The sequence below is a fragment of the Frieseomelitta varia genome, unplaced genomic scaffold (genome assembly GCF_011392965.1).
Source record: "Frieseomelitta varia isolate USP_RPSP 00005682 unplaced genomic scaffold, Fvar_1.2 scaffold_646, whole genome shotgun sequence".
In the NCBI taxonomy this organism is placed as follows: Eukaryota; Metazoa; Arthropoda; class Insecta; order Hymenoptera; family Apidae; genus Frieseomelitta; species Frieseomelitta varia.
In genome coordinates this window covers 182,902-204,219 of record NW_025110419.1, presented here as the reverse complement: position 1 = coordinate 204,219, position 21,318 = coordinate 182,902, and the positions used below count along the sequence as shown (strand labels likewise).

At 27.6% G+C, this 21,318-nt stretch overlaps 2 protein-coding genes and 1 long non-coding RNA gene across 3 annotated transcripts; 2 read left to right on the top strand and 1 right to left on the bottom strand.

Moving 5' to 3' along the window:
- The first annotated feature begins 819 nt into the window (after positions 1 to 819).
- LOC122534867 (phospholipase B1, membrane-associated-like) lies at positions 820 to 4,832 on the top strand. Its single transcript, XM_043665889.1, has 8 exons — positions 820 to 943; positions 1,007 to 1,140; positions 1,329 to 1,424; positions 3,121 to 3,332; positions 3,418 to 3,594; positions 3,777 to 4,072; positions 4,323 to 4,501; positions 4,561 to 4,832. The coding sequence occupies exons 2-8, from the start codon at positions 1,011 to 1,013 to the stop codon at positions 4,716 to 4,718; spliced, it is 1,248 nt and encodes a 415-aa protein (XP_043521824.1). The 5' UTR covers positions 820 to 943; positions 1,007 to 1,010; the 3' UTR covers positions 4,719 to 4,832.
- A 2,085-nt stretch (positions 4,833 to 6,917) lies between these two features.
- On the bottom strand, positions 6,918 to 19,012 carry LOC122534866 (protein SPT2 homolog). Its single transcript, XM_043665888.1, has 7 exons — positions 18,708 to 19,012; positions 18,479 to 18,625; positions 18,254 to 18,383; positions 11,617 to 11,774; positions 7,660 to 8,632; positions 7,179 to 7,397; positions 6,918 to 7,063 (listed from the first exon to the last, which is right to left on the bottom strand). The coding sequence occupies exons 1-7, from the start codon at positions 18,759 to 18,761 to the stop codon at positions 6,978 to 6,980; spliced, it is 1,767 nt and encodes a 588-aa protein (XP_043521823.1). The 5' UTR covers positions 18,762 to 19,012; the 3' UTR covers positions 6,918 to 6,977.
- Positions 19,013 to 20,297: 1,285 nt separating this feature from the next.
- On the top strand, positions 20,298 to 21,318 carry LOC122534879. Its single transcript, XR_006308011.1, has 3 exons — positions 20,298 to 20,727; positions 20,865 to 21,027; positions 21,118 to 21,318. It is a non-coding gene; the product is annotated as an uncharacterized LOC122534879 (long non-coding RNA).

Here is a 21,318-nt window from a genome sequence, read left to right as displayed (position 1 = left end):
CCATATTAAATAGAATTAGAAGTTATAATATAATATAATAATAACTATATCAATATATTTACCGTATTAATATTAATATAGTAACTATGCTACTATAGAAATATATCAACTACATTAACTACATAGTAATATTATCACCTATTAACTATATTAATTTAACCATATTAAATATAATTAGAAGTTATATTATAATATAATATAATAATAACTATATCAATATATTAATATTAATATGTTAGCTACAATTATATAAAATATAATGTATTAGTAGTAATATATTAACTGTATTAGTATTAATATATTAACTATATTACTATACATATTAACTATATTAACCATATATAATATTAATATTATTACCTATAATATTATTATCTTATTACCTATTAACTATATTAATTTAACGATATTAAATATAGTTAGAAGTTATTATTATAAATGTCACGTAGTTATGTAAATAACTTTTAGAAACTCAAAAGCAAAGTGGCTATGTAAATAACTTTTAGAAGAAATTCACTTGTTCTTTCTGCCATGTTGCATTATAGTATTTATAATGTGTTACAGCCCTTTGAAACAATTTATTGGAATTTCTTTCCTTTTTAAAAACGATACGTTTAAATACTCGTTTCGAAATAATTCTACTATACCATGTACATAAAAAAGTTGAAACGCAAAGCAAATCTGTCGATTATTTTCTTTCTTGCTTGCAGAGCAAATGCAAATATATGCGTGAAGTGTGATTGGGAGTGGAATGTGCGATTAATATCGTATAATATTATTCCAATCACGTTTATCATAATCATGTAATTGCTCTATATTTTTTGCGAAGAATGTCTGATTCCTTAGTAAGTTGTAAGTTGGATGCTGTATCCTCAAGATAGTCCATAGTAAGCATACTCGGCAGTCACTACAAATTTTGGACGCGTGTCGTGAAGAAGAGGCAGTAAGTGATACAATTTTGACTTCGTTGACTATTGTCACTGATCCATAACGTTTGTAAATATAGGATAATGAAGAAGTTGTACTTGTGTCTTTTATTACAATTATGTGCCATCACCATCGCACAAAAGACTATACTGGACACTGCAATTATTAGACATACCTATCGTAAATATCGTAGTTGGTTGTCGCAAACTTATGGTACGTGTATATTTGATGTTACGATCTTACGTGCCAATTTTCTTTCGTCATTTTGGACCTATAAGATCCAAAAAAATGGGGTTTTGATTGTTTTGCATTTTTCAAGAAAATAAGCTACTAATTTTCCAACAAAACAGAAGGAAAATACATTTCTAATCTAAAGTTCTCTTTCGAACGTCATTTCACAGGTACGAAAAATAATGAACAAATGATTCAGCTACGGAAAGAAAATAAATTTCAAGACGAAGTTCCAGCAGACATACCGTTTCCCTGCAACGTAACAGGTATCATGATTCCCATTTAAAAGTGAGATGAATGTTATCGTTTAATTTATTTATTTGCATCTAGTGTAGTGAATAAAAGTACGTATAGCAATTTCAATGTTTACTTACAGTCTTGTCCTGTTAATTTTACTTTTTCCATTTTCATTTGCAATTTCTTCTTCTAACAGTAATCTGAGTTATATCCTATCCTATTATTATAAGAGTTATCCATCACAAGTATCTCTTACTCGCATAAATTTTCAATCTTTTCAAACGCGAGATTTGTTTCGTATTTTCTAGCTGTATTAAACATTATACAGGGTGAGTCTTGTAACGTGACGACATCAAATAACTCATAAAATATTTGTTGAGTGAAAAAATGTTTCAGATAGAAGTTGCATGAGTGAAAAATAGTACTGTGATCAGTTTTATGTTATTTTTCTTATTCATCAAGATACGAAGAGCACCTTCAATTTTTTAAATGGAATAGTTAGTATCTCTTCCCGAATTTAGGAAAGATATTAGGAAAAATATATTTTTACATGTATTAGAAAAGACCGTTAATCTCAGTAACTATGTGTTTTAGATCCTGTTTGGTGTAATACTTTTTTATGTAGAATTTAACGCTTCATCCGAATTCGGGAAGAAATATTAACTGTTCCATTTAAAAAGTTGAAGGTGATCTTCATACCTTGACAAAAGAGCAAAATGACATAAAACTGATTACAGTACTATTTTTCACCCTGGAAGCCATGCAACTTCCATCTGAAACATTTTCTCGTACAACAAATATTTTAAGAATTATTTGATGACGTCATGTTACGAGACTCATCCTGTATAATATATAATACGTAATCATATTTTTCATGTAAATTTATTTGTACAATGAATTCCATTAATATTCGGACAGTAGAAATTGAAATTGTTATAAGCTTCCAAGTTCTTTCAAAATGCATCGTTTATGCATATTCTAACATGTTTTTGCACTGTCTAGCCAAGTGAGGACATTTTTTTTTCTCGATAAAACGTCATAAATTGTCATTAATATGCAAAAATGTTTTTTTTTTCATGATTGAATTTTTTTCATGATTGAATCTACAATGAACTTGAAGATTGAACATATTCAACTTTAAGTATTACGCGTTACGATTTCTTGAATTTTTATCATCGAATTGTAAGCCTATAATATTCAGAGTGCAATAAAATGATGAAAAGAAGATGATCATACATACATACATCAAGTTTTCGGGATCGTCGTGAAAACATCGATCGTTGCTTCAGTCTTCAAATTCATTGCAGATTATGAAAAAAAAAAAGAAAAAATAAAAAAAAATCTCGAAAAGAAAATCTTCATCTTATCCGTTAACTATGTGATGTAAAGATATTTTAAAATAAAACAAGTGAAAAATTTTGAAAGTAAAAACTTCTAAAAAGCTTTAAAATTTAAAGTTTTCCAAGTTTATTACCAAGCGATTTCTTTTTTTTTTTTTTTTTGTAAGATTATAACAATTTCAATATTTAGTATCTGAATATTAATGAGAATCGCTACATGAGACGTTTGATATTTAATAATAAATCGAGTCAAAATATATACCCGGTATTTGTTTGAACGAAGGTTCAAACAACTCACGTTTATCTCATCACAAATAAGGTATGTATACGATCATATCTCGTCTGTGATCTCACGCAGATCGTCAGCATTTTAATGTTTTCTTAGGTGGAAGGTCTTCTGAAGTTCCCAAATCAGTTCATCGTTTGAGACCAGGAGACATAGATGTCATTGCCGCAATGGGCGATTCTACGACAGTTCCGACAGCAGTTACCGCAGTTAACCTGTTACAATTGCTGGTTGAAAATAGAGGGATATCAGCGAGTATCGGCGGGGAAGAAACATGGAGGAAATACCTGACGCTTCCTAATATTCTTAAAGTTCGTTCATTCCTTATAGATTTGTCACTGTCGTACGAATCGAATATGAACAGCTTTCTCACAGTTGGATGTTCTTGCTCATTAGGAATTCAACCCGAAATTAATAGGCTATTCACTCGGAGATTCTGTAAGTACTGAGCCAGACGCGCAGTTCAACGTCGCCGAAACTGGTGCAATGTCCAAAGACATGCCTTTCATGGCACAGCATCTGGTTGAAAAGATAAAAAGTGACCCGAGGATAGATGTGAATAAAGATTGGAAGGTTCGTACCTTGGAGAGTATGAAAATATTATATAGCATTTTATTTATTAAATAAGCACACTTGAACTGCTAATTAATACTTTAACGTGAGCATGAAATTGGATAAATTATTATTTTCTACGAAATGTGTAATTTCATCTCTTGTTTAATCATTCAAGTAACACTCATTTTTATGTCTTGCAGTTGATTTTGTTGATGATTGGGTGCAATGATTTCTGTAGCAACATATGTATAGCTCCTTCTCCGTGGTCTATATTAAAAGAACATGAAATTGAACTAATTAACACTCTTAGAATATTGAGAGATAATTTGCCACGAACTTTCGTTGCTCTTATCGTGCCACCTCATATGAGGGCAATTGCTGAACATCATCGACAATATTTGTGGCCGTGCAGTACGATGTCAATCATTGAGTGTCCGTGTTTATTTGCTTTGCAATTTCAACATGGAAAACTGGAATATTATGAAGTAATAAGAAGGTTTGTACAAATCTTTTCTAATATTTTGTGTCTCATTATGTCAATTTCAAGCATTTTATTACAACATACTTTACATTCAATTTTTATTTCCCTTTTGATTCATAATTCACGCACATGTGGTTTTAATTCTCAATTAAAACTTGTAATATGATTATCAAATTTTTCTGTCAAGGAAGAGAATTTTATAGTTTTCAAGTCATTTGATATCATTTCCAACACCAGCATATGTATGCAGATGTAACTCTTTTAGGTGGCAAGAATTAGATAAAGAAATTGCCAGTTATCCAGAATTTTATAGAGATGACTTTATTGTGGAAATGTTACCAGTTCTTATAAATTCAATTATACCGCTAGCCGAGGATGGATACCAGGATATGTCGTATTTAGCTGTTGATTGCTTTCATTGGAGTCAAAAGCTTATCGCAAATTGTAAGTAAAACAGATGAACGGTAAAAATGGTAGGTAAAAACTATCTTTTATGTTTCAAGATGCAAATGGTATATGGAACAATTTGTTACAACCAACTGATAACAGGACTAACTGTTTGGACGGAAACATATTTAAAAGATTCTTGTGCCCCACTTCGGAGAATCCATACTTGACGACGCATAAAAATCAACAAGAGATTGACGAGGCTTGTGATTAAAAATATCTAGGACATGTTTTTAGCTTGTTATTCAATCAAAGATTTTTCCATTACAATCATTTACTAATGTATATATTTATGTATAATAGATAAAAAGAAAGTTATTTTTCTATATTTGTTCGTTCTTGTACATCATAATTTTTTTGAATTAATAATATCGATGGTGGTGAAAAGACGCCTTCATTTTATTTGTCAAAGTACATGCAGATAATGTGAGACTCGACTTGAGTCTTATTCAAGAGATACTTATATTTGTTTGTTTGGTGTAATACAGGGTGTCCATAAAGTTTCTTTACAATTTCAAAAATTTATTACAAAGGCAATTGATGAGATATCTTCATCAAATTTGTTCTATATATCTCGGTGGTTATCAAGGTTTTTATCACATTGCATTTCAAGTATCCTGTTGATGAATAAAATACTGTTAAATGAATCCCTTATAAAATGGCTACTCCTCGAGAGAAGATACAGTGTGTATCATGATTTATCGAAATCAAATCGGATCTCCAGACTTACAATCTAAATTACAAGCGAAACTTCAGAATTATAAGTATGGAAGAGACGTCCATCAATTCGTGGATGGCGCAAGAAATTTATGGAGACAAAGACATTGTTCGATAAAGGGAGGAGTGGACGACCAAAAGCATCTGTGGAAAACATCGATCGTGTAAGAAATCGAATACCGTGTTGATGTGCTTCGTGCAACTAATTGTGCCCATATAGAGGTGTATTAAATAGGCAGAAAAAATTTAAATGTATACATGTCATTTTGTAATAATTTTCACTTATCTGTCTTTTCACTTTTTTTTGTAATAAATTGTTGAAATTGTCAAGAGACTTTATGGACACCCTATAATACGCGAGACAGGCAAATGAGGCATTGTAGTATTGCTTCAGTTCTTAGTATTATAATACAAAGCGAATAAATGATTACATAGCATATTCGTGTAATGTCAAGCATCGTGCTTAAGACCAAAAAAAATCAGATTTTAGTTTCGAAAAATACAAATTCCTGAGCATAAAATTTTGAAGAGATGGGGAGGTGAGAAACAAGACCCAGATACAGTACACTATAATCCATACCAGAATTGTGCAGAATTACAAATAAATTACTTCATGGATTATAATTATAAAATGATAATTCAATTACATCGTATTTCATTTAATTGTAATTTGTAATTTATTCAATTTTTCATTCAATTAAATTATAATGTAATTCGTAATTCAAATTTCTTACTGAATTAAATTACGCGCGAATCAATTCGTTTTTACAGTTGAATTATAATGACAATATGCAATGTATTTGAATCAGAATTTAAGAGGCAGAGAAATTCATCTTAAACAACAAACATAAATTTAAGAAGGTGCCTTCTGTTAATTTACAATGTATATTAAAGGAAGAAATGACGGTAATTGCCAAATGTTACTTAAAAAAGTGAATACGAAAAATTAAATGAAACATTACTTAAAAAAAAATAAAAATTGAATAGGTCAATAATATATAGAAATAATATAGAAATAAAATAAAGCATTATGTGAAGAAAAAACTTAGAAAAAACAGTGTTCTTAACTTTTTACTAATTATTTGCAAGATACATTGATTGAAGTCATTAATTTGATAACAATTATCAGTCAATATTAAATTGATTTTAATAAACACTTCTTTCAAATATTTTATCAGTAAGATTGCTTAATTTTGGAAGGTTGATCATTGTCGCAAAAGAGAGCATTTTTTCTACAGATCCAGATGAAAGGAATGGTGTATTGTATTTAATAAAAAATTTTAATTGGTCCATCAAATAGAGGTATGTATATCTTGCGATTGATATACAGAGTTCGGCGATTTTGTAATTCTAAGTAATTCTAATATATTATATTTCAATTATATTGCAATTCAATTACACTCGTAATCAATAATTGGCAACTAAATTAATTAAAAATTTAATTATGTAATTTAGTTACAACCTAATTAGAATGGAAAGCTATAATGCATCTTTTTCTTAAATGTAAATGGAAAACTATAATGCGAGTGTGCTGTTTGGCCTGAAGGATTAATTATGAAAATTGAAGATAAAAAAACAGTAAAATTTATGTTTAGATATTGTAAATTCCACTGATTGTGAGAAGAGTGCATATAATTTCCAAAATTTTTCTCATGGAAACCGTAACAGGGAGAAATATATATTATAAACTTTTAAATGCCACGATAATAGTTTATTAAATAGAATTTAATAAAAATTTATAAACAATTTTATACAATCACTTTTTAAGTTTCTTTTTTAAGAGGGCTTTTCGCTTTTTCTCCAAGGCTTCCATACGCATGTCTTCCAAATCTTCCATCATACCTAAAAACATAATTTCGTTTTATTACTTTTGTAAATAATTATAACGAGCAGAAAGACGTACAAGATGCTATAAAAGATTAACATTACCTATTTTAGTGTAGTTTAGTTTAGTTACCTATTTTAGTAGATACATATTCTTCTTTGAGCTGTTGTGCAAAACTGCTTTCCATAGCTGTGTCGTCATCATTATCCGCATGTTTATATTTATTTTTATCATAACCGAATATTTCACTTATATATTTACTATAATCTTCATTTTCATCTTCTACTTCATCGTCAATAAAGTCTTCAAGTTCAGAGTCATAGTCTTCGTCTTCTTCGTCTGTTATACGACCTGTACATTTAAGTGTATAAATTATTAAGTATTTTATTAGAAATAGAAGTATAGAATCTCTCTCTCTCTCTCTCTCTCTACACACACACGCACGCACGCACGCACGTACGTCTGTATGTTGTTATTAATGAAGACGTCAAATTTAAAAGAATAATATTAAATTGAAAAAAAATTTTCAATTATCAACATATTTACGTTTGCAGAATAATTAATCATCTTCTCTAACTTACAATTAAATAAAGTAAAATATAAAATTTCTTACGTTTATTATTAATTAATAGCTTCTTCTGTTCCTTCAAATGAGGTATCTGTCTAGATTTGATTGGCTTAAGATCTGCTGGTGGAAATTGTTTTATTTTATCGTTCATTCTTGGTGGTATTCGAGATTTTGTTGCGTTAGTTGTTGAAGATTCTTTTTGTAAATTTTTCAATAAATCTTGTTTTTCTGAGGTTTTCACTTTTGATATCGACTTTTCAGTTTTCGGATTTTTCGTATCTTCAATTTGAGTTTTAGTTATCTCCAATTTCTTCTTTTCTTCTTCGATAGCTTGTCGCATTTCTTCTAACTTTTTCCTCTCGGTTTCCAATTTTTTCCTTTCCTCTAGAAGTATATCTCTCGCGGATTTATTTGTTGTGACTTTATTAGGATTATTAGCTTTATCGACAATTAATTTTTTAGAAGTTGAACATTGCAATCCTGTTGGTTTTGAAGGAATTTTATTCGATGCTCCAGACACTGTTGTCAACTTTTCAGGTACTTTCGATATTTTGTTGGAACAGTTGGCAGTATTACGACAATCTTGTATTTTATTCGGTTTGTTAATTGTATTAACATTTCCTTCTTTATTATTTATATTACCAAGTTTATTTCGCTGTTCTTTTCGTTCTCGCCATTCTCTTTCTTTTGCATATTCTTTCATTTGTTTTTTTGTCATCAGCCTTTCTGGTTCATCATTTTTTAATTTAACATCGATAACAATCGGCTCGTGCTGTTTCTTTTCAGCAATTTTCAGAAGTTCACTGAAATCGATTGGTGGTGGCATAGGTTTCCTTTTAACTTTCGGTTTTTCATCTTTCTCTTTCTTTTCGTCTTTAACTTCTTTCTCAGCTTTCTTTTCGTCTCTTAATTCTTTTTCTTCTACTTCTGTTTCTGTTCCTTTTATAGAAATTTTCCTTTTTCGACGGTTTTCTTGTTGCGAGACTTCTTGTTGTTTTAAGGCTTGCTTTACTCTGTCCTGCAATCATAAGCATGTATAATTTTAATTAAACTGTAGTTGTTAGTTACTACAATAACAAAAATAGAAATTATATTACACTATACAATTAAATTTAATTCCTTCTGGTAATCTAGTTTTATTATATACAGGGCGTTCACGGATTTATTATACTAACTAGAGGTACTAGATATCGTTAAAAAAATTTTAATTTATAATTTTGTAATTATAATTCACTTTCTTTGAATAATTTATCACGTTGTTAAGTTTTTCATTTATTAAATATTTCACAAGTATCAGAGATAATCAAAACAATAGAGTATCAAACAAATAAATTGACAATACTGATTAAATGCGTTAAAAATTAGAAGAAAAAATATTAAATTTAGATTAGATATTAAATTTAATTCTAAGAAGAGATGCGCATTGCAACATTTATATCATTATAACCAGACATTAAAATGTGTATATGTGAATATAGATGATCAGTTTTAATCTATAACTAGAAATTAATCGTAAATTATTTGTTATATAAAAAAACATAGTTCAAATAGGAAATGAATAGTTTCGAGGTAACACAATGCAGTGTGACTAGTTAAATGCGTAAAAGTCATACGATTATCATTTCAACTTTTTTTTATATAAAATAATCCATTAAATAATACCTAACATTCCCTATAAAAACAAAAGTATTAACTCGAATTATTATAAAAAAGTATGTCGAATATTAGTTTGGAAGATATTTTAACTTTAATTAATAAAATCTATCGCATAAAAAACAAGGAAACGCAGGGATAATGTTTTTGTATTTTTGGAAGATAAAGTAACAGCGAGCAGAGAGAGAAAAGAAATGTAGAAAAAGAAGAAGCAAAATACTGTGTCAATCAAGCAGAGAAGACAAGAGCTATTTGCTTGATTAGATTTTCTTCCTTGAATTTTCTCAAGATTGATTAACCGATGAGTAGAATTCATAAGTAAATACATGTATATGTATATATATAGTTACAGGCAAAATTGAGTGGACAGGTAATGGAAATAGATATGAATTAAATTTAGCCAAAGTACTATTGCTACGTATTTAAGTTCTATATATTACATATCTTTATGGTATGTAGATTATTTAGCGAATGATTGAAATTAATATTTACATTGGTGTTGAAATAAGATATACTTGAAAAAAAAATTAGCAGATTGTCGAGGGACAAAAATAAGTGGACACTCGTTTGTTTCGTTACTCCAAGGCAAAAAATGTAAACAAATGATGTGAAGTGTTACTCTCATTCTTACGCTCTCTGTGGTATCAAATTAACTGTTTAGTTGTTTTCTAGACACTTTGTGCAAGACAGATTGTTTGTAAGGGAACAGCAGTATATCAACAAGAAAAGAAATTTCAAATCAAATTCGTTATTTGATTATATCGGACTGCCGCAATCGATTAAGTTGTCGTGTGATAGCAAAAAAGTTTGGTGTTTCCAAAAGTGGGGTAGAAAAAAATTTATAAAAAAATACTTAGTACACAAAACTGTTGAAAATTTAAGTAGTCGTGGACGTAAACGTTGTACCACGCGAAGGAAGATCGTCTAATTATTCGTAAATGTCGACAAAATCCAAGAATCGCATCGCGAAATATTGTGGAAATGTTAGAATTAAATGTATCATCAAAAACAGTACGACGTCGGTTGCAGGAGTTGAGATTAAGATACTGTAAAGCCAAATGTAAGCCATACATTAATCAAACCAATATGAAGAAACGTTTAGCTTTTGCTAAAAAATATGTAAATATGCCAATATCATTCTGGAGAAAAATAATATGGAGTGACGAAAGCAAATTTGAGTTGCAACAATTGAAAAAAAGCATTGTGTGTAGAGAACAAAATATGAAGCATATAAAAAGCTGTTCATTATGCCAACTGTCAAATTTGGAGGAGGGTCATTAATGTTATGGAGGTGTTTTTCATGGAATGGAGTTGACAGTTTGGTACAAATTGAAGGAATAATGAATACTGACGACAAGTATATTGAAATAATAAACGAAAATTTAGAAGAGGCAGTTTTAAAAATGGGTCTCGAAGAAGAATTTATTTTGCAGCAGAACAACGACCTAAAGCACACTGTTAAAAAGACCAATAAATTTGTTGAGGATTCAAATATTAAATTGTTGGAATGACCGGCACAAAGTCCGGACTTGAATCCAATAGAAAACTTATAGAGTGTATTGGACTCAAAAGTGCCATTAGAAAAATGAAAGAACAAGAACGATTGTTTTAAGAATTTGCAATTAGCATTTGAAAATATTGATAAAAATTACATTAAAAATCTGATAAATAGCATCCCATAACGTTTAGAAGCAATTATTAAAGGTGGACATACTAAATATTAATTTTATATTTCTTATATATTTTGTTACATGTCCACTTATTTTTGTCCTTCGAAAATCAGCTAAGTTTTTCTTTAAGAATGTCTTATTTCAATACAAATGTAAATATTAATTTCAATTATTCACTAAATAATCTATGTATTACATGTCCACTTATTTTTGTCTCTCGAAAATCAGCTAAGTTTTTCTTTAAGTATTTCTTTTATTTCAATACAAATGTAAATATTAATTTCAATTATTATTCACTAAATAATCTATGTAGCCTAAAGATATATAATATACAAAATTTAAGTATATAATAATAGTACTACTTTGACTAAATTTAATTCATATATGTATGTATATATGAATGTACATATTTACATATACATATATTTATATACATATACGTATATATATATGCACATACAGTCAAGGACAAAAGTAAGTGGACAGATGATGAAAAAGGATATCAATGAAATTTAATCAATATAGCATTGTAATTACATGTATAAGCTTTATGTAATTACAATGCTACATTGATTAAATTTCACTGATATCCTTTTTCATCATCTGTCTACTTACTTTTGTCCTTAACTGTGTATATGTGTGTATATTTACACACATATATATTTGTACTTTTTCATACCTTTGTAGATGCTATGTCTTTTATTGTCTTCTTTCGGCAGTCATTGAAAATTGTTTTCTGTGGAGCCGTAGTGTTATATTTGCTCATTAACTGATTATAAAATGCAGATGCTTCCTGTGAAACATAACCATAATCGTCTTCATCAGGTTGAGAAGGCCCTAAAAACAAAAAACATTCAACAATTACAACAATTATATTTCTGTATGTTATTCGTTTGGTTATATTTTTATGAAATATTCAATTTTTTTGGTCTTCAATTTTTTTACGACACGATACTAATTATTTTCAACGCATTATTTCTATCATGATGAAAGAACATATTCAATAAATTTTTGAGAAACTCACACGGAAATTGTCTACATTGAACGGTTTTAAAAGTAGTTCTTAAAGTACCAGTTCTCAAACAAATTGGCAATGTGCTCTTCATACATCAGTATGAAAACCATTAAGTTTAGAAAAATAATTTAAATGTGAAAGTAATTTATTTTTGGTATGTAGATTAGTTAGATCAACTTTTAGAAAACTCATAATTACAATCTCTGTAATTACATATATATGATGATGTGTGAAGTTCAATCAAATTGTTATGAATGAACGTTATGAAGAAAGGAAGTAAATATATTTAATAACAATTTTCATTGCGATTAATTGAATCATTAATTCTATACAAGACAATAAAATTTTTATTTATTTTAGATTGTTGAATTATTCAAGAAACAAACTGCGGCATGCATTAAATCTAAGAGATTTTAAAAGATGAAAACCTTGCCCAAAATTTAATTCAACAAAATTAATAACAAAAATCTAAATAATGAGAAAAAGGTAAAAAAGTAGAAACATAAATATATTTTCCAGAGTAATTCAGTAATATTATGCAAGCTAAACACTATAAATGATTCGCTAATGAAGGTCCAAACGAAAGTACAATACTGGAAAAAGTTTAGTTGAAAAAAACACTTTCAACGTGTAAACTATTCTGTCTAAAAAAAAAACCATCGATTCACGGTTGATAAAATCAAAAAGATTACTGTAAGTTATTTCAAAAGAAACTGATAGCCGAACAAGAACTACAAATATAAAATTTTAATTTGGTGTATTTATTAGTTTCTGGAATATTAATAAAAAAAAAAAGTTTCAATACTATACATTGAATTGATGTCTAAACATGTACATTAGTTAATATAGATGTGGTGCCAAATTTTATCAATATATTCTTCGAATTTAAATAAGAAAAAAAATATTATATGAACATAGGTCGTTTAACGCTTTATTAAAAGATTACAAGCAAAAATACGCAATTGGAAAAAGGGTAATGACTAACGCAGTTACTGCAATACAATGGTGAGTTCTATGCATAGGAAACTTTTAAAGTCATATAAAACAAGAATAAATACGCGTATAAACTGATGAACAAAAAATTAATGATCCATTCGTTGATAAAAATACAAATAAAACGCTGTCAATCTTAAATTGCTAAAGACGATAATTATTTTGAAATGGAATATTAGTTTCATCTACGAATTTAGTATTAAAGTTAGTATTAGTAATCATTGAATTAGTATTAATTTAATGATTGTAGATGGTAAACAGAAACTCATAAAACTACATGCAAATATTGATTAATTTTTCTCTTCTAATTTTTTTAAAATTTTTAATAATTTTTTTAATTTTTAATAATTTTTTTAAATTTTTAATAATGTTTTAATAAAATGTTCTAAACAAATTTTTAATAATTTTTTAATAAAATGTTCTAAACAAATTTTTTATAATTTTTTTAAATTTTTAATAATTTTTTAATAAAATGTTCTAAAACAATCTATTTTTTTCTTATTTAGATTCACAGAATCTATTAAGAAAGTAACCTTGGGACACCCTGTGTATATATAAAATTCAGAATTTAAATAGGAACATCTTTCACATTATATTTATGTTTGCATATTTTATATGTAGAGCGTTATTTTTGTAACATTTTAAGGTCATCAGTGATACTTTAAATCTTATATTTTTTTCATATCTTTATGGAGTATAAAAAATGAATGATAATAATTGTTTTGTTCCAATCATTAAAAAAAACATTAATATTTCCTAATGTTATCGAGTTATTGCTCGTTCAGGGGTCTGTTGAGACCGATCGTTCATTATGTTTATCAATTATTATATTTAATTATTAATGCTTCATGATATTTTGAGTTACATTATTCGGTTATAGAAGAAAACTGACAATGTTCGAAGATTTTCAAATCGTATTTGTCCTTTTCTGTAATAAGAAGCTTAAAAGTTTAAGAAAAGTTTAAATAAATATCATAACGTGAATATGCTTCCCCGTATAAATCAGCAAATAATAATAAACAAATAAATAAAATTAATAAATAATAAATAAATAAAAATTTATTAGGAAACATTAATGTAAATTTTTCCAGATTAAATAAATGTAATAGAACAGTTATTGAATTTTATTTTTTATGCTCTAAGATATCGAAAAAATATATAAAATTCTATTTAAAAAAAATGTTTAAGGATCTTGAAATATTATAAAAATAACCTTGACGAAAAATTCATTGCACTATCGTCAGATGTATCCCCCCCCCCCTTCCCCCTCCCCGTACATGAAATAGTGCAACTTCATCTCAAATTTTTAACAAAAAACCACAAAAGATTGTGCATTTATTTAGATGTTCCCATTAAAATGATGTATATAAGGTAACCGGTTTTAGTTTATAAATGTAAATTACTGATAAACTATCAGTTAGATAAAAAAATAGTTCAGATAAGAAGTGAATGGTTTTAAGATCACACAATTTGGTAATTAATTTTTTTTGTAAATAAACACACAGATTGTTTTCTTAAATGGAATTGTATAATTTTATACACTGATCGATGCAATCTATACAATTCATTGTTTTGTATTCATTATTAAGTTATTCATGTCGATAAACAATTAGTTTCGTTATTATCAAAATCTATCATATGGAAGATGAGAACAAATAGGATCTTTATAGTTTTGTATTCATGTTGTCCTTGCTTTTCATACGATAAATTTTACAAAATTAAAATTAAAATATCTATTAAATATTAAATATATCTATTAAAAATATTTAATAATTTTTCGATTTAAGTAAGTCAATATAATTTTGTAACAAATAATGAACTGCATCGATCAAGACGTTAAAAGCTATATGATGCTTACACACATGATGCTTATATTTATAATTACAGAAAAATTAATTACACGAGATTGTAATGCCTTGAAAACCATTTACTTTCTGTTTGAATAATTTTTTTATGCAATGGATAATTTAGCAACGATTCATATTTATGGATTAAAACTAGTTTGTATGTTAAAACTAGTGCCTATGTATATTATATTGTATAATAATACAACTTCCACGTATTAATGGCATAAACACTGGCATTACAATACTTCTAATACAACAAAAAAACAGCTAATTTTAGTAGAACATTTGTTAATGCAGAATTCAGTAATATATCAACAGACATGAATATTTAAATGTTCTATGATACTGGTCACAAATCTGTAAAATTAAAACAAGAGGAAGAAGAAGAAAAAGAAGAAGAAAAGCAAAAATTTCAATTCTGACCAATAATAAATTTTGACATCAATATCTGTAACTAGAAAACTAAAAAGAGATTACCACTATTTTTTGTAGACAAAAAAAAAAAAAAAATTCTTTTAATACCGTAATAAAAGTAGTGCGAAGGAAAAGAAATATTTCAATGTTTTGTTGAAAAACTAAAATTTACAAATCATCCTACTAACATTTACATAAAATGAAAAATAGTACAATAAAATGTACACTGTGCAATAGATTCCAATTCCAAAATTACAGAGTAAATCAGCTAAATGGAATCATCTAAATATCTCCGTTATTTTTTATTAAACTTCTGAGGTATAAGCCTCAAAGTTGTACTATTTGAAGAGACAAATGAACTGTTAGAAATATATTTTTTTTCAATAATTATTTCTTTAAAAGATTTCAAAGTTATCATTCTTTTCTTTATGATTATAAAAAAAAAAATATTTCCAGCGTTACATTTAACCTTTTAAAATAGTGCAACAATTTCTCAAAAATTTAATAAAAAATAGTCGAAACATGATCTCATTTAACTGATCCATCCTGTGACTTACAAAGGATAAGATGTAAATCCAATGTGAAAATATTTTGAAGTCAAATAATAAGAAAAAACATAAAGTATGCTCAGGTAAAAAAAGGCAATATAGAAGAAACAAGAGCAAATGTTAATGTAACACTCAATCAATTGTTTCACAAATTTGAAACATCAACAGATTGATAAATTATAATAACATTCTTATTAATTTCTTACAAGAACAAAGCACATAATTGCATTTACAATAAAAATGAAAATAGCAAATAAAAGTTTTTCCCATTAAACCAAATAATAACATACTTCCATTTTCAAAAACTGTTTTGAGAAGAATAAAAAAAAAAAAAAAAATACGCCAATTCAATAAAATTACGAAGGTACAATGGAAATTTGCACAAGTTGTTCTAAAACCAGACAAATTTTTAACTGAAGTAATAAAACTGATCATAAATTTTATTAAAACCATTTAAAAAACTATTAATTAAATAATTTAAGCCAACTTAAATTGCAAGAGAACTATTCCACAATTGAACAAATTTATTAAATAGTTAACAACATTGAGAAAAGTTTTGAAGAATACAAAATATGTTCTGCTATCTTTATATATATAAGTCAAACCTTCGACAGAGATTAGCATATGATTTTACTACATAAAATTAAACAAAATTAATATTTAACAAAATCTTCTATACAATTATTCTAATTAATTCAAATTCTATTTAAATAAAATGTAAAATAAAATGACAACTTTTCTAAAATATATCTTATCGCATTTTATAAGGAAATATGCTAAATCTTATGTTGTCAAATTTTTACAATCCCATATAGTGAAAATATACTATTAACTGTATTTACTATTAATAACTGTAATATACTATTAACCGCAGATTATATTGCAATTTTAACATTGTATAAAGATTTCTCAGAAACATCAAAACTCATAGGAATTCTTGAGTAAGACAATTGAACAGATTAAAAAATAGAAAATTAAAATCAATGTAAAACCAATTTATATTGCTTTTACTATAAAACGTATTGTGAACATGTTTATTATTTATTATATTTATTATCAAAACAATGTAAAATATCTTAGTATACATTTGAACAAGATCTAAATATGGAAAAAAAATAAGAATAAATAAAAAAAAAACTATACTGGATATTAAGATTTAAATCTCCATACTTTAGGACAATAGCGGCTGCTCCAAGATATATAAAATTCTTTATAAAAATTTTAAAGCAAAATAAAAGACATAAATTAGAAGATTCATAATATTATATAAATTTAAAAAAATTTGCAAGTTTCACACATCAGAAAACTAAAAAAAGCAAAGTCATTTAACCTATTGAAAACAAAATGGAAACAGTACTGAGTATTGCCTACATTCAAATAAAATTTATATGAATCAAATTTGTTGACTAGTTCAATAAAGCTATAAATGTAATATAGATAATATAATAAAAAAATTAATAATATCTTAAATAATGATACACGTTACATAACATCTTTTGCTCAATTTTATCCATAGAATACAGTGACATAATTTGGCTGTTAAAACCTGAGTTATCTTATATAATAGCAAACAAAATCAAATTTTTGACCAAAATAATTTGACCAAAAATAATAATCAATTTGGAGTCTGTATCCCATAGACTACTCTAGAATTATAGTTACTCTGACCTTAATTGCTTGGTATCTTCTCCCACGTAAATCCACAAAATCTCACTGCCCTGTTGGACGGTGGAAAAGTAAGAAGGTTGCGTTGATTGCATATATTCATACTCAATTACCTGTGGGCAAAAATACTGCCCATTATGAATACAGACTGATACTTTTAAATACTCATTAATATGGAGATCATTGATCATACAGAAGATTGCATTACTTTTTTTTTTTGCAGAACTTACATAGTAGCTTAGATACCCTTCTCTCAATGCATTTATTATCAAATTTATAGAAAACTTTGTAATGACAATTACAATAAAACAAAAAAAAAAAATTGAAGACTTAAATTCCTACCTATACCACATATACTATTTACATTTTAAATAATATTATTTATAATATTTGTGTTAACTATAAACAATAATATAAATTAAATATTGCAAATCTATGCTAATTAGTATAATGTATTAAATACAAATATAATAAAGAAAAATCTATTAATTTTTTTGCTTTACATTATCTATGAAAAAAAAAACATTCATAGATTGACACTTACTTAAATTAATGTATTATGTTAAACACAAAATATAATAATGCGACATAGTAAAATGTACAATGGAAGTTAATATTATGTGCTTTGATCATTAAATAATATATCAAAAATGTTTTTTTCTTAACTTACATGTTCCAAAGCTTAAATAACGTTTGTAAAAATTTATGTTTCCAAGGATAAATTTTTCATTACAACTAGTATATTTTTTTTTTTTTTAACTAAATTCTAAGAATTTTCACTTCCAATTTTTCAAAATGTATGTTTTTTTTTACTTATGTAATAACATTTCATACCTGCCATCGTAACAGCTGTGTTCTCATTGTCAATTGCATCTGGCAATACAGATTTATTTGCGGCTTTACATACTTTCAAATGTTTATTTATTCGACTTTGGGCCTTGTGATCACGAAGTGATATTAAATTCTAAATAAAATAAGAACAATAACAAAAAATTAGAGATTTATGAACATACTGAAAAATGTTTAGAAATTAATTACAATTGTACAAAAGTTTAATACCTCTCGTTTTTTCTTTTCCTCTAACGCCTTCAGTCGTTCTTCTTCTTCCTTCCGAGCTAGAAATTTTTTTATATTTTCCGAAAGTGATTTGTTTTGCTTGCTTGACTTTTTGGGTGGAGCGAATTTTGTTTGATAACAAGCAATTGGCTAGAAAGTACAACGTATAATTTTATTAAAAATTATAAAATCATGAAATTAAAGAAAGATTAAAAAATGGAAATATAATAACCTGCTTATTATTTTCATTTTTCTGTGCCACACTCAATAAAGTTCCAAAATCCATTTTAATAATAAAATGAAAAGATACACTAAATTATATATGTTACGAGACTTTTTCCACGCTCACATATTCAATTTACAATTCATTGTACTTATTTGAACTTATTGCTCAATCTTAAAGCAAGTTGTCACTAGAGTTACAATACAAAACTGATCATACGTTCCAACGATATAATAGCAACTTACGACTTAAAATAAGTTAAATGTAAAATGCATATATAAAACCACACTGTAATCTGACAGATGGCATCATAGTATTGGCATTTGTAGCGACCTCTACTTTGAAGTATTTATACTTCAACGATATCTATGTTCATTAAATTATATATTTTGTTATATTGATAATATTTTTATATAAACAACTAAAATTAATTACGGAGTTATTATTTATTTGTAGTATTGTGATATAAATTTAAATTACCATCTACTAATAATCACTACACATTTGTAGTGATTATGGTAATTTAAATTTATAATTACTAATAATTTAATGAAGATTAAATAATGGAAGTTAAATAACGAATGAATAATTTCTACTATGGTTACAATATTTATAAGTGTCTGTAAACATTTCCATGGTGATAATAAAATTACTAACAATTTTTAAATATTCTATTGTTTATATTAAATACACATCTCGACGAAACGATTTAACATAGAAATCGTTGATCTAAATACTTCAAAGTACAGATCGCTAAACATTGACTAATTGAAGGGATTGTAAGTGTTGATGATGATGCGAGGATAATGTAGGAAATGGTAATGTGGGTAAGGTGAGGAAAGGTTGTGCGTTTCAGAGTCGCTGCCTAGACTCATCAGTGGGGCTGATGACAGCGACCCCTTACCCCAGACGCTTGTTGTTGTAACTACTCGCTAGATTGAATGGGCATCCATTCTAACGGTGTTCCGCACTCCGTTTGCTTAACATCGAATATCGATTGACTTCGACGCTAGGCACACAGCCACTTGCGACTTGTACAAGTTGGTGTTCGAAACTCGTACTCGAGGAACTATAGGTCGCTACATAATCATATTTAGTCAATGGTATCGGCATAGACAATAGGTAGGCACAGACTATAAATCTTGCATCATATAAGACTTCATACACAAACGAGGTATAGAATAGATATGATGCCCAATGCATTTTTGTGTTACACGCTTAGAGCGTCCCTTATCATCTTCTTGTCACATTTTGCCGTATCGATTTAGATTGATTTTGCCACAGACGAGGTATATGAATAGACTTCGCATACAATGTATTTTTTTCGCCTCACGATTTCAGCGTCCTAGAGATCCTTTTACCATTTTCGTTGCACATCTTGTCGTATTGGTTCAACCAGGTTTTACATCGCAGCACTACTAGTGACAAGAATTAAAATTACAAAATGTAAACAGTTGTCAGACCTGTTTCGAGAATCATTTGCCACAGACGAGATATATGAATGGACATTGCATCTCACGGACTTTTGTGGCCCGTGACCTGAAATACCGACATACTAAAAAAATCTTTCTTTTAGCGCACTCTACGCTCAAACAACGATGAGTTGAGGAACTAGTGAATTTGCCAGCAATATGATTTTTGAGACTCATTGCAGTATCGTCAAACTTTCAATACCGAAATGTAAAGCCCGTCTGTGATTACACTAAGTAAAATGATACAAGCAAAATGTTTAATTGTATCGCCAGATTCCAAAACACGAGATTTGTTTGACTACTGAGATGTGATAACTAAGTTATAATTGGTCAAAACATTTTACATATTTAAAGAAAAAATAAAAATTGTTTCACGTATATTATAGCAATGAGTGTATCATTCTGTAGAACGAGTTCACATTGAATTTACAAACATTAACTATCTTATGATTGACTAAAACTAAACATTGTACAAGATTCTTATAAATTATTATAAGTTAAAAATTTTAAATAACACTTAGAAATATTACAGAAAAGAATTTATCGTCCAATTGCAGGTAAATAATTAAAAATATTAGATAATGTTTAAACAACTGGAATATTCAGAAATATTATTTAAAAATGCACTTTGAAAGTCGATGTGTACACGATGAAGGTTCAATTTATAAAGATCGTTTCTCTTCTCAACCTTCAGGTAAAGTCAGTGATGGTGATCACGGAAGGTGATAATTTTTGTCAATACTTCCAAAAACATTTTTTCTCTTCAGTAAAACTTGCCGGAATCGATACGACAGAATGTGACATGAAAATAGTAAGGAGGTCCAAGACCCCCCAATCGTGGATCGAAAAAATATATTGTATGCAATGTTTATTCATATACTTCGTCTGTGCCTGTATTTAAACGTAGAGTGTGCTAAAAAAAAGACAGTAATTTTTTACTGTGTCAGTATTTCAGATCATGGGCCACAAAATTTCGTAAGATGCTTGGTCTATTCACATATCTCGTTTATGCCTTAGCCACAATTTGAAAATCTTTATTAACATATTTTTTGAAATGCAAATGGTACAGTACAGTATAATAAGAGCTAGGCGCCTTAAACGAATGATGGGGTCAATTATAATATTTGTTAAATTTTATTAAATTTTCA

Coding starts and splice junctions, on each gene's coding strand:
- LOC122534866 (XM_043665888.1), bottom strand. CDS start 18,761: ATGGATTTTGGAACTTTATTGAGTGTGGCACAGAAAAATGAAAATAAT. Junction 11,775..18,253: donor CACAGCTGTTACGATGGCAG/GTATGAAATGTT, acceptor TTTTGTTTTTAG/GGCCTTCTCAACCTGATGAA. Junction 8,633..11,616: donor AAGACATAGCATCTACAAAG/GTATGAAAAAGT, acceptor TTATGATTGCAG/GACAGAGTAAAGCAAGCCTT.
- LOC122534867 (XM_043665889.1), top strand. CDS start 1,011: ATGAAGAAGTTGTACTTGTGTCTTTTATTACAATTATGTGCCATCACC. Junction 1,141..1,328: donor TTGGTTGTCGCAAACTTATG/GTACGTGTATAT, acceptor GTCATTTCACAG/GTACGAAAAATAATGAACAA. Junction 4,073..4,322: donor TATTATGAAGTAATAAGAAG/GTTTGTACAAAT, acceptor TAACTCTTTTAG/GTGGCAAGAATTAGATAAAG.